The sequence below is a fragment of the Gadus macrocephalus genome, chromosome 12 (genome assembly GCF_031168955.1).
Source record: "Gadus macrocephalus chromosome 12, ASM3116895v1".
Lineage (NCBI taxonomy): Eukaryota > Metazoa > Chordata > Actinopteri > Gadiformes > Gadidae > Gadus > Gadus macrocephalus.
In genome coordinates this window covers 20,380,872-20,400,871 of record NC_082393.1, presented here as the reverse complement: position 1 = coordinate 20,400,871, position 20,000 = coordinate 20,380,872, and the positions used below count along the sequence as shown (strand labels likewise).

The 20,000-nt window shown below is 44.9% G+C and overlaps 1 protein-coding gene across 2 annotated transcripts in view; it reads right to left on the bottom strand.

Moving 5' to 3' along the window:
* Positions 1 to 19,964, bottom strand: part of nlgn1 (neuroligin 1) — a 117,364-nt gene extending 97,400 nt beyond the window's left edge. Inside the window, exon 1 of one of the 2 annotated variants that reach the window (XM_060067017.1) lies at positions 19,739 to 19,964. In XM_060067017.1, coding sequence (XP_059923000.1) covers positions 19,739 to 19,844 — 106 coding nt within the window. In that variant the 5' untranslated portion in view covers positions 19,845 to 19,964. The remainder of the gene's footprint in view (positions 1 to 19,738) is intronic. The other variant, XM_060067016.1, reaches the window with a different exon arrangement.
* Positions 19,965 to 20,000: the final 36 nt, after the last annotated feature.

Genomic DNA, 20,000 nt, shown 5'->3' with positions numbered 1-20,000 from the left:
CATAAATGCCAATGGAAAAGGAGAGAAACAGGAAAATCCCCAAGCCTTGGGCCATACTAGTTGTGGTAGTAAGAAATTAAAAGTACTTCTGGAGTGTTTTAACTGTAAAGTTAATTAGCAGCAGAGAAGAGCTTGAAGACATACCTTCAGAGTAACCCCCAACTGATCGTTCAAAGAGACAGAATACATCGTGTGCTTGTATAACAAGCACACAATGTATTTATACTGGTGTTTGTGTGCGACTGTGTGTGTGTGTGTGCAGTCAAGCTTTTATTAAAATGAGATTAAAATCTGAAGGATTGGACTGTGGCAAACGTCCTATTTCAATTAAATGTCATCTGGTCGGTAAGCATTTTGCTGGGGCAGGCGATGTTCAACACACACACACACACACACACACACACACACACACACACACACACACACACACACACACACACACACACACACACACACACACACACACACACACACACACACACACACACACACACACACACACACACACACAGTTTGTGTGATGCCCTTCTACATCAGTAGATTCAATTATGTCTCTTTCATCAGCCAATTACATCGTCTGAATTCACAGCTGTTGCCGCGGTTGCAAGCGCCCCCGGGAGCCGACCAGAACCATGGGCAGATATGTGATTGCAGGGTTTCCCGGAAGTGGCTATAGACCAGGCACAGCGCCCCTTCTGAACGTCCTACTGTTTCTACAATCAAACTCAGTTTCTCAGAGACACGAGGAAGTAAGTCAAGTATTTTCAGGTGTCAGTCCCCAAATGGGCATGCGTCATTTATGTCAGTATTTTCCATCTCCCACCGACTAAATGCATGGTTTTCAACTGTAGCCCGTATCCATGGAGAGAGAGAGGCCCAGTATTGTCCAATCACACATTGGACAATCCCACAGCAGTTAAAATGTTAAATGAGCATAGCATTCAAGATTAGCCCCTACTGCAGAACATGCTGTCTGAGGCCATTTAGCCGTTTAGCATGTAAACTCCAAAGGAGTTAGGGTATGAGGCGGATGATGACATCTCTATACCACCATCTAACTAATTAGTACGGTTGGAGAGAATAAAAATGTTTTATTCAATATGATGTAAAACTAACTAGCAGAAGTTGTTTCATACATTTTTATTGATAATGCTTTGTTGTTATTCTTCTATCAGGCCATACTGTGGAAAACCGTTCTCACCCTGATTGAATGATCATCCAAATTGATATTTCTAATAGGGTTGTAGAAAATAAAAAAGAGTCTATAAAAGTGTTTGCACTTCATGTCAATTTACAGTAAATGTTTTAAATCAGATAGATTAAGAGTGGCTAGGCTAGTCTGGCATGGAATCAAAAAGACCTCATTCAGGGATAAAATAGGATTGTGACTTTAATTATTGTTGTCAATAAATGAATAAACAGGGTACTTTTTGGCTGTTGTTATGATGGAATGATGTTGAATGGAAAATACTAAAACTACTTTTAAAAGGGTCCACTTGCATAAGTGTACTGATATACTGTATAGTTGATATAAATGTATACGTATTGTTGTCTTTCTCTCTTTGGCCTACTTTTTCAGTAGCTTCTTTTGTACGGCAAACCCTGGATTGAGTTGTGCGCTACCAAGGAAAGTCATTTTGATACATATGCTGATACAAAGGCCACATATACCTTTATACATTTTAATTTGTGATAGTGATACACATGGAGAAAAGTCTTGAAAATATAACTTAGCTCATTCTCTCTCTCAAACACACGCGCACACACACACACTACTTAATGTCTATCCTTAATTTAAATGATAAATATTTAAAGTCGTTCAAATGTGCACTGTATTGTGCACAGGAAGCTAGTTTGCCGTTTGAAGATGTATCTTTGTGTATGATGTTGGAATGAATTGGTGTAAAGGTTTGGCTAGATTAACCTAAGGTTAGGTATAAAATAAAGAAAGTTTGCAACTAAAGGGCTCAATATCATGTGAAAATCAAAACATACGGACCAGCACAGACTTCAGCAACACGCCTACCCCTTACCTGTTCTGCCAATGACATGGATCTGAATGAACGTAAGTAAGTCCAAAAAATAGTGACATCATGGCTTAGCCCCGTTTAATGCCTCCTGTGGTACATGCTTTAGTTCTTCTGCATTTGTTTCAAATTTGAAGCATATATATTTAAAAATAACCACAAAATAAACAAGGAGGCATCTGCTAAACGGCAACACAACTTCCTGAGCTATTTCGCACACGTCTGTTATGCCGGCACAAGAGACTTGTTGGAATGCATGTGTGTGTGTGTGTGTGTGTGTGTGTGTGTGTGTGTGTATGTGTGTGTCTGTGTGTGTGTGTGCACGTGCGTGTGTGTATAAGTGTATCTGTGTATGTTTGTCTGTGTGTGCTTATGGTGTGCGTGTGTGTGCGTGTGTGTGTGTGTGTGTGTGTGTGTCTTTGTGACAGATGGATGGGGCCACAGGGGGGGTTCCCGTGCTTTAGCCTCACTTCCATCCTCATGGACAGAGTACAGAGCGGTGTGTCTCCCCTCCTGATGCCAGCTTGCTGACTAGAAGACCCAGCATGCCTTGCTGGAACAAATGGATTACAGTTAGAGTACAATGTTATGGGCTTTGACTCTGGCTGGGTTCCTCGCACGCACAAGCAGCATGCAATAGGAGTCAATTGGAGCCGGTCTAAGGTACTGTGAGGTCTTTGGTAAGGAGAACGCTGTTAAAGGAGACTGAGGTGAGGAAATAGGCCATTACTGCCTCTTACGATGTTCACCATGTAGGCCATAATTAATAGTCTGCATTGAGGACTCTACCGGCAATATCTGTGCCTGAAGTTAATTATCTATGGTATGCTAGGGAATTCAAAGATGGTTGCATTATGAGCACTCAATGTTGAGGACATATGCGGACACTGTAATGCTGGAAACAATACATTTTTCATTCATTTTACTTTAATATTGTTACCAGCTATATAAATCCTATTTCCTTAATCCTATATTTGACCCAAAACGTTATTTTAAAATTGATGCATTCATAAAACACTTTTATTTTTTTTACTAACTAATCTGATTAACTGAGTCACTTTTATATATCCTCATGCAAACAATGATGAAATACTCCATTGTCTGACAATGTTTTATTATAGCCTTGCTACAATTGCATACCTTCACAAATTGACATGTTGTAAAAACAGTGCATGAATGTGATGAGGTAATGCGACTGCTGAAATTGAGCATTAGCTCCCAGGTCATCGGGAAGTCTGGTGGGGGTTTTGAGTGAGCGATAACAACAGCGGCAATGTTCTTAACAAGGACTCAAACCAAGCTGTGATTGGGTAACGCGACGACAAAAAAAAAGAAAGAAAACACAACCCCTGGCGCCACTCTCAGTAACAGGGCTACAACGGCAGTGCTATTGAGGTATGATGTTATCATCAATCAGGACAGCACAATGGAGACAAATGACACCATGTAAATGATTGCTATTGCATGTGTCAACGTTGGGGGCTCTCTAGCCAAGCCGGAAGAGGGAGGATGGAGGACGCATTCCTGCCTCCCCTCCTCTCCTCCCTGCTCTCCTCAAGCCATCCTTCCTTCCCCGGTCATCCGTCTCCCCTGGCGGGCCGTCCTTCTGAAGGACTGCTCTCTCCTTCCTCAGTGTCCCCCTTTTGCCTTTGTTCTCGCCCGCCTTTGATTATTTTTATGTATAGAGAGATTTTGAACCAACAAACACAAACAGCATTGATGGGCACGCACACACACAGACGGACACGCACACACAGGCACACACACGCGCATACACACACACACACACACACACACACACACACACACACACACACACACACACACACACACACACACACACACACACACACACACACACACACAGACACACACACACACACACACACACACACGTATAAACACGCAAGCACAAACACACACCCACACAGACACACACAAACACACAAGAACAAACACACACACACACACACACACATACACACGTTAATAAATTCACGTCATCTTTCTGGGTGTGTAATTATTTATATTGTTTTTAATCATAGCTTGTTGTGTCACAAAATAGATTGTCCCCCCTAACCTCGAAAAGGTATGTCAATGTTATTTCTCATTTCCATGACAAACCCGCACCTGTAGGGAAATTATGTCTATCTATCTATCTATCTATCTATCTATCTATCTATCTATCTATCTATCTATCTATCTATCTATCTATCTATCTATCTATCTATCTATCTATCTATCTATCTATCTATCTATCTATCTATCTATCTATCTATCTATCTATCTATCTATCTATCTATCTATCTATCTATCTATCTATCTATCTATCTATCTATCTATCTATCTATCTATCTATCTATCTATCTATCTATCTATCTATCTATCTATCTATCTATCTATCTATCTATCTATCTATCTATCTATCTATCTATACATAGATAGATAGATAGATAGATAGATAGATAGATAGATAGATAGATAGATAGATAGATAGATAGATAGATAGATAGATAGAGAGAGAGATATAAAAAGGGAAACATATACTTAATTCAATTTTTCTGTCTATTTGCTGATATCACAGCTGCCTTGTGTTCATTCAGATCTTGACAGCAGCCCAACCGTAAAAGGCACTTAATAGTCTCCAAAAGAGAAAAGGGAAGAATTTAAGAAATAAAAATGTCAACCTAGCTCGACACCGCTGTCCCTCTTTAAAAAAGGTGTTACTTATTCATCCTGCCTGACAAGCCCTTCTGATGTGGCGGACGTGGCCCCGGCCAGGTGATCGCTTTGATATGCTGAAACGTTTGGACCAAAAAAAGCAGGTTTGAGTTATACTGCAGGTGACAGAACCTGCCTTCTTTTGATGTCTCTTTCTCTCTCTCCAGCGGGCGCTCTTCCCTCATTTCCCTAAGGCTTCTCTATGTATCCACCCCTACCTTTCCCTTTCAACATCCGTCTTTTAACCAACGAATGCGCCGATAGAATTGCTAAGAGCTCGGCCATCGTTGACACCTGAAATCGCTTCTTCCATCTTGAATCTGGAGCCATGATGCTGGACGCAGGGCAGTACAGTAGGGCAGCCATCTTGGCCACAAATTGGTTCACGGCAGTTCCCATTTTGTTATCTCGTGTTCCCTTTCTGTCCTACTGAATAGTCATGTGGGCGGATGGGGGCATCCGTGGCATACTGGTGAAGGAGTTGGACTGGTAACCGGAGGGTGGCCAGTTCGAATCCTGAGAAAAATCCACGGATGAGGTGCCCTTGAGCAAGGCATCTGAAACCCCCACCTGCTCCCCGGGCGCTGCACCGCGGCAGCCCACTGCTCCGGTAGTGCCGGTGTGCCCCCATGTGTGTGCCCCCATGTGTGTGGACCTCTGTGTGTATGTGTTTCACCGGCTACCCGGATGGGTCAAAAGCAGAGAAAGAATTTCCCCTAAAAAGGGATGAATAAAGGACTTAACTTATGTGCAGAGAAGGTTACTGTAATATCTTAGTTAGGGTTGAGGAGGTTAAAGGTTGTATTGAATTTGAATACATGATTATTATGATAGAAAAGGCCAATTTGAGAAGAGAGATGCATGTTGTGTCCTCGGGCATAGATCAACTAATGTTAATGTAATCTTTTTTCTACACACACACACACACACACACACACACACACACACACCAATGTCTGAATACTTAAAGGCAGGAAGGGCACTGACCTACACACGAGTATGTGCGTGGCACACTTAACTTGCATCACATCCTCTGCACAGTTCATAGGTAGCCTCTACCAAGTACTGCACATGAATACACAAACGTGTGGATTTGAAGCTTCTTACATGGTTTCCTGTGAACTGAATAATTCTCTTTGATAGAACATAAAGGCAACGTACCTAATGTTGTTCTGGTAGGGCGCATGGCTGCGGGTAATAGTAGTAGTAGTAGTAGCACTATGTACTCAATCTCTCCTCTCTTTCGCATAGGGAAATAAATTTTCAGCCACAAACTGAAATAAGAAGTAATCTCTCCCTTGTTTCCCCCCACATCTCCTGTGATGGCGGATAAAAAGGTCTCCCTCTCTCGCTTACTGCTCCTGTCAAACTCTTAGCCAAATTAAAGTCCTTAAACATGTTAATATCACAAACCAACTCCCCCCAAAAATTCCTCAGAGGTCCACTTGCCCACTGCAGCCTTCATGAAAGTACATTTTAAAGGATTTGGCCAGTTACTAAGAACACAAGTTAATTGTTGACATCGTCTATGTCGAGATGTAGATCAGCCGTGATTTTGTTGAACTTACCCACTCTCGCGGTCATTGGCATCCATTGTATTCCAAACTAGTGTTTATCAGCTCCCAAAGCTATATCTTTGTCTTGTCAAACACAAGTTAGTGTATATGAAGAACAATAGGTAGTTTCTCCACAATCAAACAAGTCCCAAAGTTTAATTCTTTGATTACACACCAATGCCCATGCTCGCTAACTTAAAGATTGAGGCTTGCCGATAGAATTCTGAGCCAAGATGGCGGCTGCGTTTTAGGCAGTGAAATGATTCTGAATTCTGAGTGCAGAGCAATTTTCAATATTACATATATACTTCTATATATATTGCTTTCCTTCACTCTCCCTGCAAATCAATTTCAGTTGTGTGCGTATGCCCCAATCTATCCCTCTCCGCCAGTCTGATTTCAATTTATTCAGAGTACTGTAGCTCGCACAAGTGCGGCAGAATGGGTTCGCCAAATGCGCGTATTTTCTAAGCATCGTCAGCGTCTGATTCAGACATTGGGAAATTAGGGAATTTCTGAATTGGTAGCCCCACATACAGCCATTATCTTTGCAGAGAATTCAAACTTTTCAGCTCTCAATCTCTTAAGTCGGTGAGCATGCGTCTTTCTTAGTTTGTGGAGAGAACTAGAGCCAGGGCAGTTTGTAGGTGCCTACTTGTGTTGGACGAAACAAAGATACAGCTTTGGCAGCTGCTGAACAATTCTTTGAAACACAATGGATGCCAATGGAATCGCCAACCGCCCGATTTCGGAACACGTGCTCACCGCGGGTGGTGGTGAGTTGAACAACAATCATTTACAAACATTAATGTCAACAATTAACCTAGGGTCTTAACAAACCAGCCAAATCCTTTAAGCTATGGAATTATTGATGCAGCACTTTGAGCAGGTAGAACCAGCTGTACTTCTCATCTCGGAACGCATCGTGGGTAAGGAAAACCAGAGAGAGAAAGAAAAAAAGAACGAAAGAGATCAAGAGAGCAAGGGAGAGAGAGCGAGAGCGAAAACAAGAGAGAGTAAGAAAGAGAGAGGGAGGGAGAGAAATAGAGGGAAGAAGGAGGAGACATGGAGGAGACATGGTAGAGGAAGAAGCATGAATTTGAACGCACAGTAAACATGAAAGACTCATGAAAGAAACATAAAGAAAAGAGAGACACAACATATCGGATGCCTGCTCCGTCTCTGAAGGCAACATAAAAGCGGGAATGAAATCACTTGATGCACTGGGAGAAAAAAAAAATGTTAACATCCTTCTCTATCCATCCTGAAAATTCCATCTTTCTGTGTACCATTATAGAAATCTCTTTAAAATGAAAAACTGAATTAGAGTTCTTGTTATTCATTTCGAAGAGTTTATTTCTAGTCACTGCAGCCCAACCATTACACACCTGTTCTCAACGTCTTGTCCCAGGGACTTTTATCCCTAATAATACATATGCTGCTTTTACTCTAAAATAGTATTATTTACGAAATAAGTTTGAAGCATAATTTCCTTATTGACCAGCCAGCAGCATTGTAGTACTACTAGAAGAATTTAGTAAATAGTATTCAGTGACTTCAAAATCTCAATCCAACTTGAACCTATGTCTGCTTCCAGTTGTTTTTTGTACAGAGGTTAAAAGGTCTGGCAGACGTTCAGATGTCCAAAAAACAGGCTAGAGTATTTCCTAGAGAGTTGGGAAAAAAAATACTAATCATCTTTCTGCTGTGAACCGATACGGAAAAAAATAAAAATAAGTGACAACAAAGATAATGGAAAAAACAACTGAAAAAGAGGAAGAAAGTGAAATAGGGGCAGGGAAGTTAACTCAAAATTGAGGATGAAACAAACTGCAAAAATAGAAGAAAGAGTGATGGAGGGTGATGCAGAGAGAGAGAGAGAGGGAGCGAGAGACAGAGACAGAGGGAGAGAGCGAGAGAGACAGAGAGAGAGAGAGAGAGAGAGAGAGAGAGGGAGAGAAAAAATTGCTAGAGCTTGCTAGTGTTAGGTGTGAGTAAACCTAATAATGGTCTCTGTCATTTGATTGGAGGCAGCGGAAAAGAAGAAACATGCGCCTCCTGTTGTGCCTCCCGAGGCTTTTATCCCGACGATAGTGTGTCTCGAAAACTCCAGGGACCAATCGGGAGAGAGATGAAAGAGACTTAGATTGTGATGTGACACGCACACACACACACACACACACACACACACACACACACACACACACACACACACACACACACACACACACACACACACACACACACACACACACACACACACACACACACACACATACATGTGCACAGGCAGACACGCAAACAGAATTCTATCTATGAATCTGCTCATATCCATGTGAGTGCAAAGGCAATTCAATTGTAACTTGTTTAAGGTGCGTTCTCATTATTTCCAGCATGCGTGCACTTAAGTGCGTCCTAAGCATGTGCACCTACACACACGAGTTCACACCCACGGTCCATTTCCCTTCTTCGAATAGACTTAATGAAAGGAGTGATTGGCTATTGACAGTTGGTGTCAAACCAAAGTTGCTGAGGTGTTCCAAGCTGTCACTGATGTGCTGACACGCTGACACACACACACACACACACACACACACACACACACACACACACACACACACACACACACACACACACACACACACACACACACACACACACACACACACACACACACACACAGATTAAGCAGCAGACGCATCAGACTAACTGAGTTATCTTTATTTATGTGTGTGTGTGCGTGTGCGTGTGTGTCTGTGTGTGTGCACGTGTGAGTTTTTTTCTTCCAGTGTGACAGTCTTTCTACCTTCTAATTTCATGTATTAAAATAAATGACCATGTGGTTTAATTATCATTATCATTTATTATGTGCAAAGCATAAAGGTTTGAGAGAGGGACATTGATTCTAAAGAAGTTTGTGTGGGTGTGTGCACGTTAGTGTGCGTGTGTGTGTCTCTGTGTGTGTTTGTGTGAGCAGAGGGGGAGGGGGGGGGGGGGGCTTAACTTGACAGGCAGAAGGCTTAAGGCTTCCATTACAAACCACGCAGACTAAATGCCTTAGTGTGACTAATTGCCGGGTTCACAAAAATGACCAGGAAAACACACGCACACAAACACGTCCGCCCCCTTCACCGCTCTGCCATCTCTCCCTCTTCCCTCCCGTGTGTCTCCTCCTCCTCCTCCTCTTCCTCCTCCTTCACCCGCAAGGCCTCCGCCCCTCCTCCTCCCCTTGTGGTGTGAAATTAAACATTAAACGGCGGCCACCCAGGGGATCCAAGGTGGTTAATGATGTCTAGATCCTGAGACATTTCTCAAGAGAAATAAAGGACCAGCCAGGGGGAGAGGGTGCACGACCAGCAGTCATGCAGTGTGTGTGCATGTGTGTGTGTGCGTGTGTGCGTGTGTGCGTGCGTGCGTGCGTGTGTGTGTGTGCAGGATTGGGTGTTTATGTGTGTGTGTGTGTTTGTGTTTCCTCCTCAACCATCCTGGCATCATAATGAGCACATCTCAAAACACGTACAGATTGAAGAAAATATATTTCGGTGGATCTCTCTTTGTAATGGTAATGCAGCTCTCTGCAACTCTGAAAGGGGCAATGGCAAACAACTGATAAATCAGAACCAGGTATTGGGACATAAAAATAAGCAAAGGAAAGGTCAATAAGACAGCGAGAACCAAAAAAAAGTCGTCAGAGAGGACAGGGTGTGTAACTAGGGCAAGGTTCCGTGAAGTGGGTTGCACGATTGAACACATCTGCGGACGCCGTACAACAGCCAGCGCCCGACTATAACTAGAAGCTGAAAGAGGGAAGGGAGACGTTGCTTAGGGCAATCACACACAAATACGCACACGCAATATATGCTGTGGATCTTTCTTTGGCTCTGGCTGCCCGGTTGTAGCGTGTCTGTTTGCTTCATCAATGTCATTTTAGACAAAACCGGCCTTTCCTGCCTGATGTGTGAAGAATGTTAAGATAAAATAGATAAAGAAGGAGGGAGAGAGCGAGAGAGCGAGAGAGCGAGAGGGGAGATAAGATATCAAAGATAAACTTTTAACAAAGATTTATCGAATACATCCTACCTCGACCAAACCCAACTGTACAGTGAATGAAACCCAGACCAAGACCCACATTTTAAGAGAATGCTGTTATTCTTGCTGTTCATTTTGAGAAAGGTTTAGACTAAAACCAGACATGGGAGTGATCAATTCTAAATGAATACAATAGATCCATGAAGGATACATTTATAAATGAAGCGTTGAAATGGATATGCATTCGGGCAGATTAATTAGAAATGAAGCAGTGCTAAAGCAGCCCCATTACACTTGCACCTGGAGGCTGCAGGGGCCTTTGATGGCAATTTCATGTTTTTTTTTGTTCACAAACAAGGCTTCTGGGCACACACAGAAACTAATTATAAAGCCCAAGGTTGCCTCGAGGGCCACTATTGTCACTTTGCGGCATATTTACTGCAGTCTAGATCTACGTGTTACAGTACACAAGGTGTCTCTAAGCAAAGTCTCCCATGTCTTTCCAAGCAATTTGGCTTAGAAAGACATTTAAAGTGGATTAACACCATGCCCTCAGTGCCTTGCCTCGCAGTGAGGAGAGGGCCAGGCGGTTACAGTGAACGAGAGCCGTCCTGGAATGGAAAAATGATACAAATGCAGATGCATAATCCAGAGACAAAGGAATATTAATGCTGAACAAATTTAGATAGGAAAGTGAAAACGGTGGTCGTAAGCGCATCAAAAGACAAAAAGCAAGGGATATGCAAAAGACGGCGCAAGTACATTGAACGGCGCCTCAATCTAATGTAAATTTATAATTTACATACATTTAGTCAACACAACAAATGGATCTAAAGGAGATCTTACGGAAGTCTTTAAAGTAGGCACAGTCTTCATACAGCTGCTTTTATTCACATTCTGTATTCATAGGGACATGACCTATTTTACCGCACGCATTACATTTTATCGTCCTTCCTTACATACTTCTAAAAGCTTTGATAGTAATTATTCGGTCTCGAAAAAGCACATTCCTTTTCAAATAAGTTTAAAATGAGTGTCGGCCGAATCAGATTTGGCCGACACACTTGAATAACTGCAATAATGATCAACCATGATAAATAACTGCTAAATACATAGCGACTCGTAGGAAATAACCATAATACTTTTTTTTTTTTTTTATATGTTACGTACGATGTGAAATTCCAAATTAAACAGTGAGCTGTTTTGAAGGTTACATTAAAGAGCCACAGCACCAAGGTAACACCGAAACAGAGGATTTAAGCAGGGTGTCGGCAAGTTTGCTAACAAGATGCCGCGCAAGATGAATATTTGACAAGTCTTCTCTCAAATGTAATCTAGTAAAACAGGGAAGGGAAATGGTAAAACAATGTTTTATTCCCCCAACGATGTGACGGTTGGACAAGGCCCAGAAGCTGGTGCTTCTGAGAGCAAGTGTTATCCAGACAGTGGCCTTCAGACAACCAGAGCAAACAAACAAACCCAAAACAATGCGTCGCTCTATCTGCTACGCCTCGCTGCGTGGGAAAAGGTTCTACCACATGCGAGTGTTACATCCAATTTTTATTTTATCCAACTCGATGGCTACCACACCCCACCATGTATCTCCTCTTGTTCCCTCTGCTCTAATCCTAATGGTGCACGGTGCACTCTCTCGCTCGCTACCACCCGCCTTTCTCTCTCGCCCCCTCTCTCTTTCTCGCTCATTCCTTCTGATTGCTCGGCCAAGGTGACACCGCTGTTTGTCCCGATTCTATGCAATTAGCCTCATACCCACCATCTGGCCTGGTGCTGCCACAAACTTCCTGTTCTATAAAAATCCATTCGACTTCCAACACACACACACACACACACACACGCACGCACACACACACACACACACACACACACACACACACACACACACACACACACACACACACACACACACACACACACACACACACACACACACACACACACCCTGCAAACACAATAATATGAAGTTATTGACTAGTGTTCTCTTGGCATATTTCTACAAACAGGAATCAGAATCCCATTCAATGTCATCATTCATTAATTGTTAATTGTGTGAGTGGGTGTGGGTGTGTGTGTGGTCCAAAATGTTACGTTTAGGTATCCCCCAACCCTTCCTTGTAATGCTCCTGTTAAATCGACCCAATTTAATATCACAACGTAATTAAAGGGACTTGGCAGCCCCCCCGCCCACCCAAATTTCCTACTACTAGGCACCAGATCTGCAGAGGTCCTGAGTGTTGGATGACGTGAGTGTGTTCATGTGTATGAGGGCTGGTCACCTGAGGGGAGGAGCGTGTTCAGTGGAATAATGCCTATTGGAGTGAATGCAACTGTACGCAGTGTAAAACTAGAGCGATGGCTTGAGAGGGAGGCTAACAGGTAGGCTCTGTCAATTTATTCTTTCAAATCACTTAGAATCTCCCAGAACTTTTCGTACTGCTACAAATAATAATATATATATTATACATATAAGCCATCAAATGCCATCAAATATTTGCCCAATTTTCCCTTTTATAGCTGCTAGGATATTTCCATGGGCTATGTGTCACCACTGAGCCTGCGGAATAATTGTCTCCAGCGGTGATTATCCTCAGAGATGAAGCGCACATATGTACATATGTAGATTCTGCATCATTATTCTCTCTCTCTCTCTCTCTCTCTCTCTCTCTCTCTCTCTCTCTCTCTCTCTCTCTCTCTCTCTCTCTCTCCCCCCTTCCTCTTTCCCTCTCTCTCTCTTACTCCCAAAACACGGAGGTGTTGACATGAACAGTCTGGAGCCGGCCCCTCCATCATCAACATCATAATCCTCAAGGAAAATGGCGTGCCAACGTTCAGTAGCTTGTTAGATGTTTCAGAGCAGGGAGAAGGATAACTCACTTCATAAATAATGACCGCCAAGCGAAATGGAAACGACAGCGGAAGCTGTTACATTTTCCTTTTTCCTCATTTCGCCTCGTCTCTCTCTTTGGTAGCCGTGTTGACGGATTCTCTTACCTGAAATATTCATGAGGTGACAAAATATGCGAGCTTGGCTGGCCCGGCCTTGAGCTCTGCCACCACCGGGCCCACGAAACGAACCTCCAAAAATAGCCACGCAATGCTATGTACGAGCTGCTAGGGGAGTTGGGAGGGGCAAGATTGTATCTGGGATTGAAACAAACTGTGGTGTAATCATGACATGTTGGATTTGATATATTATTTAGAAGATGTATTATTATGATTAAAAGCTTGAATTATTACATAGGCTACTGTGCATTAAATCATTACATACACATACAAAACAGAAAATGTTTTGATGCATGATTAAAACATTCATATGGTGTATATTATTTATTTGGTAAAAACAGGCGTGACCTAAACGGCTTCCGCATCTCTATACATTTATTTCATACGTCATTTCAATATATAATATGTTCTCCAACATTTCTAGTAATTTATTCGGAGGCCGAGAAAAACAGTACTCTTTGGCCTCACACACAGGCGTACACACACACACACACTCACAGACACACGCACACACACACACACAAAGTTAGCGGCTACTTAACTCAGGAAATGATGCAATGATCCTTCCGCTCATGTCTGAGCGGAATGAGAGATTTTGTCTCAGAGTGTATTTATTTGTGTGTGTGCGTGCGTGTGTATATGTGTGTGTGTCTGTATGAGGGAGTGATTGTATATGTATATGTGTGCATCCATGTGCGTGCATCCATGTGCATATGTGTGTGTATGTGTGTGCGTGCGTGTGTGTTTGCGTGTGTGCGTGCGTGTGTGAAAAAGACAGAGAGTCCGATAGAGAAGGGAAGGAGATCCCAAAGGGTTCTCCTTCAACTCGTATGAAACTGGAACAAAGCCTCGGGAAGAGAGGGAAGTTGAGAGGAAGTGAGAGCGGTGGAGAGAAGGATGGGTAAAGGGAAGGAATGGATGGAAAAAGAGGCAGCGGGTAATATAATGCCTCGTCTAAATCACACAAGGAAGGAACTGAATTGCTGGCAGACGCACCCATGTTGCAATCGCCCACCACACTGCCCAATGGCAGCACCCCTATGACATCACCACAGGGGTGCTAAATGACGCAGCTATCCACATTTTTCCTTGGTTGTTAGATTAGGAAAATAAAAAGACACATAATAGCCATGTCCCCCCCAACGTTAACATCTGTCCTGTGGTCCCACGTGACGAGACGAGCCCTGGGCCTACTCAACCAGAACGGCAGCTTGTTCTTTTATTGTGAAATGATGACAATGAAGCCCTTCGACAGCTCTCAACGCAAAAAACACATTCAGAGTGTTAGAGCCGCAAAGCAACGTGAGAATAGTGTAACTTTTATTCATCAGCATGCAAAGGAAACTGTTAAGAGTCACATTTGTGTAGTTATCGCAATTGCGGTTATTGTGAGATACATTTCTAGGTTTGGCTCCTTTCCAACTTGTCTAACATCATATTCGCTTTTTGCTGCGCGCTCAAGTGTTGTATTTCCATTAGAACTGAACCAAATGAAGGAATTCACATATTGAGTCCGACTGTGGGTCGGAAAAGATTTCTCTGGTAGTGCAGTTTATTCGTTGACGTCGGACCATTTTGTGTTTAGAAAGGGATGCGTTTTATTATGCACGACGTTGGCGCGCCCCATCCCCCCCCCATGAAGCCTGTGTATAGTTATATCGCTAACTTGACAGCCTGCAGCCTCATTACGCCATAAACATTTAGCTGGTGTCTCTCTGCTACAATACAGGTGTGGTTGTTAGACTATCTGGGGTACACATCAATCTCGATAGATTGCATCTATTCCAGACAGAGACAGGTTTGATTTGTGTCCCAGTGGCTGGGGCTCGATGAACAATCGTTGGCCAATTGCTGTGGCTTAGTCCTGTGTCCTGTGAAGGCGTCCCATGCAGTGAACTGGGCTGTGGCTGGACTAAAGGTGGTGCTGGGGTTGGAGGGTGATGGTGGTTTTGATGGCGGTACTGTATCTGGAACAGCCGATATGCGTTTTGTTTGACATATTGGAATGTTTTTGTTTCACAAAGATGACCCCAATAACTACCGTTCACCTAAGACACTTTGAAATGTGTGCGAGGATGAATTCTCCTTTTAATTCATATTATTTATTTTTTTAACATCCTTTCCGCAAAACACTTCAAATAAGAGTGGGTGTGGAAGGAGGGACGCTTTCACCGAAACAGACACACCACCCCTTCCCCAGCATGTTCCGATTTAATGACCACACTCAGAGAGCAGGCGCATTAAAAAATAATGGACATGAAAGAGACACCCCTTTGAAGTGCCGAAAACGTCCACTTGTGATTTTTAAATACACTGAGAAAGGGAGGAGAGACAAAAGATGAAGACCTCAGACGATGTCTACGCCCCTTCACCTTGTACTTCGGGAGAGAGTTCTCTCTCTCTCTCTCCCTCACTCCTGTCATTACATCATCCCCCCCTCCCTCTTTCTCCCCTCCCCACTCAATACATCTCCTGCTCTCTGCTTGTTTTCTTCCCTTACTGATCTGCCACGGTACCCTTTCACTGCTCCGGTCTCTTCATCAGTTACTGATAAATAATGAAGAAAAGAAAATAGTGTGCTACAGGGCGTCGCTGCCAAGAGAAAATGAAAGTCTAGAAAGGAGGGGAGGAGAGACTAAAAGCAAGTGAGGGAAAACAGGTTTTTTTCTCTAACAATCTAATAAGAAGGAGGTTGGATGGACATGGACTAATAACGCTGCCTTCTGCCCACCCTGAGGAATCCTCACACATCGCCTATTAGGGAGGTAGCTGCTATCCCATGAACGCACGCACCCACACACACACACAGACACACACACACACCTGGGGAAGCAGGGAGATAAAGGCAGAGGGAGCGAGCGAGAGAGAGGGAGTGAGCGAGCGAGAGAGAGGTAGATGAAGTGTTTGAAAGAGGAGGAAGAGGGGAGAGAGCAAGGCAGAGAGCAAGACATGGGAGGGAGGTAACAACGATTGGGGAGACAAGGGTCATTATCTTGATGTAACACCGCTTGATAAGGTGCCCCCCCCCCCCCCCCCCCAGCCAATAGAACTCAGATCGCCTCATTTTAATAGAGAGCATGTGCTAAAGGTCCAGCCTATCTTCTTGTTTAACACACAATCTCCTGGGATGGCAATGGGGTGTTTGTGTGTGTCTGTGTGTGTGTGTGTGTGTGTGTGTGTGTGTGTGTGTATTTGTCAATGCGCACATGTCTGCACATGGATGTGTGTGTGTGTGTGTGTGTGTGTGTGTGTGAGCAAACACGCTTCTTCTATCGTCTTAAAATATCTGCCCATCACCTTGTACATCCGAGCCAGTATGGGGACACACTCCTGACCTGTTCTATCTGGCACATGGTCAATTCTGCCATAGCCGCCGGCCCCCCTTCTTGCCGCCCCCCCCCCCCCCCCCCCCCTCCTCTCCCCCTCCCTTCCAACCCTCCCACCCTCCCCCGGTAAACAACGGAGGCTCTCTCACCAGGCCAGTGGCCCGTGGAGGAGGAGGCGACGGGTGGCATGGCAATCTCAGACTCCCCGAGCACGAGACAGTGGGCTCTTTTCACGACAGGAGTCGTAGCGGGGCAAACACAGGTGTCACCGCGTGAACACATGAATTCAGAGTCTGTTCCCATTCACACAGGCCGTGATTCCCCGGCAGCTAGGATGCATCCTTGAGAGCTGGTCGTTCTGGGTCACACTGGGTGGGTGCAGGAGCGTACTGCTACAGTCGTGTGCAGTGTCACATGGCCCCGACGCGGCAGTGCAATCGCGTTGTTGTGCCAATGGTTGAAAAAATGTGGGGTATGCTGCTGTCCTACTTACTCTCTGATTGAATTGGTTCTCATTAAGAGGCGCACCATGTGTTAAACACACAGTGTTGTATTTTGTCTGCATTAAGGGCGGCATTGTTAGCCGCATGTTCGCTGTCCTCCAATTACCATGGCAACCAGAAGTGCCGCCGCTGTGTCCAATTTGGTCTCCGTTCGAGGCTGTCTCAATGCATGCACCCTGTTCACAAATAGACGACTAATGAGGGGACGATCCTGGAAAGATTACAGAAAGCCTCCTAGCAATTTGGTACGCAGCCCATGTGTTCCGGAGCAGCCACACGGTTCAACACACGCCTACATCTCCCATGTTGCTCCATTGCTAGCGCACAGGACAGCCCCTCAGCAAGACCAGCCCCTAATTATGGTCATGAGCTACACCTGTGTTTACCACGCTACGACCAACCAGCTAGGTACATTGGACCAATTAAAGTCAAGAAGCAGAACAAGGGTGGTGTTTTTTTCCTCCATGACAACAGCGCTGTCGTGCCCGATACTTGCTTTGACACACACAATAAGTCACTGCTATATTGTTGGGACTCAGCCGCCTTCCATTTTGCAGTGGGATTTGTGGATGGGGGTTGGGGAGGGGGAGTTGGGTAGGGGAGGTTGAGGGTAATGTAGAAATTGCATACATAATATACATACCTCCTTGTCTACATATTTTCTTGCCGGGTTTCCGGGCACATTCCTTGGATATTCTTTTGACTGAAAAATGAATAGAAGACTAAAGAATAACATGGAGCTCCGAGGACCAGGTCAACAAACGCACACAGGAGCTGGCATGCAGCCGCGTATCAAGGCAAACGCACGCGTATTCAGGTGTAACGCACACACACACACACACACACACACACACACACACACACACACACACACACACACACACACACACACACACACACACACACACACACACACACACACACACACAGACTCGCAAATGGATGCGTTTGTAGCAGACTGACTGAGTGAGGAATGGAACTGAAAGGAGCGTGAGAGATGGAGAGGGGGAAATAAAGAAACAAACACAAAGAAAAAGACTAAATATGATCTCATTAGCGAAAGCTGCTTTACTACAAAAGAGTACTCCAGAGTTCGGCTAAATGAAGAGACAGAGAGTAAAAGGGAAGTGGGAGAATGAGTGAGATTAAAGACAGAAACAGAGGGAGCATGAAAGAGTGAGCGAGGGGAAAAAAAAGAGAGGAAGAAAGAACGACAGGAGACGGACAGAAAGGAGACGGAAGAACAAGCATGACAATCTCACTTAGGGCCCTCTGATCAGCTGGCCGACCGGTCACGCTTATCAATAGCGCTGATTATGGTCACGCTGGCTTTATGTTCCATGAATTTGAGGCATTGTGCGCGCTCACAAAGGGGACGTGATGAGTGAGTGGAGCCAGGTGGAGGGGCGAGGCGGGGGGGGGGGGGGGGGCGGAGACCGACTTGGGACTAGGAAAATGGAGGAGGAGGAGGAGAGAGAGAAAGTCGATATCTTCCATGGTCTTTTTTTACGAATTACTACACACCCTTATACACTTCGTCACCGGAAACTACACCGTTTAGTTTTCGGGGTTTTTCAAAATCGGAGGTTGGAATAGGAGGAATGAGGGGCCGTGCGATAAGGAAGATGGGTCGGTCTGTGCCACGGTGGAAAGAGGGACCTCTGCAGGATCAGCCCATATGCGTGTTATATGGGCTAGGCTATTCATATATGCTGTAGGTTGTTGTTGTCGTTTGCCTTGTTATGGTAAACATTCCTGTTATAAAAAGACATCAAAAGGTCTACAAACTGGAGAGAGCGAAGGGGAAGTGAAAATAGATGAGGGGTAAAGTAACCATGGGGATGAATTTAAATAAACATATGCGGTGGGGGTCACACACGCGCACGCGCGCACACACACACACACACACACACACACACACACACACACACACACACACACACACACACACACACACACACACACACACACACACACACACACACACACACGCGCGCGCGCGCGCGCGCGCGCACAAGCACGCGCACACACTCTCTGGCAAGCATCCACTTCTCCCACAAGCCCTTCTTTTAGTAATGTGAGAACACTTGAGATTCATATGATACAGTAAGTAGCATGCACAGTTATGCATGCAGTGGGTCATGCGCTTTCTCTGTAAGGACGGACGTACAGACGGACAGGCACGCATGGTGACGGACAGACAATAGACAGACAGACAGACAGACGACAGACAGACAGACAGACAGACAGACAGACAGACAGACAGACAGACAGACAGACAGACAGACAGACAGACAGACAGACAGACAGACAGACAGACAGACAGACAGACAGACAGAGAGACAGACAGACAGACCCCTCTTACCAAAATAAAACAAAACAGTAGGTTCTAAGTTCCAAGTTGAATCCAAACCTTGTCCCTGCGCCCATCACACCATCACCCCAGCCTCCCCCCTTCCCCACCGCACACCCCAATCTACTACCCCCCCAGGCCGTGACCACAGTAGACCTGGGAAGACAGGAGGATGGGGGGGTCGGGGTGGGTGTCAACTCACCATCCTCCGTGGGAACGTAGATGTTGAGGAAGAGGCAGTCCTCGCTCTGGTCCTGCACCCAGGAGGAGACCACGTCGATGCTGTTGGTGAACCACACCGGCAGCATCACGTCCGGCAGCCGGCCCTCCACGATGGTCTGCGGGCACACGGGCGCAAAGTGGGTGGCGTTGCGCACCTCGGGCCAGGGCACGGGCGGCTCGGGGGGCTGGAAGCGCCGCTCGCCGGTCGGGGCGGCGGCGTAGGGCACGCCGAGGAACTGCAC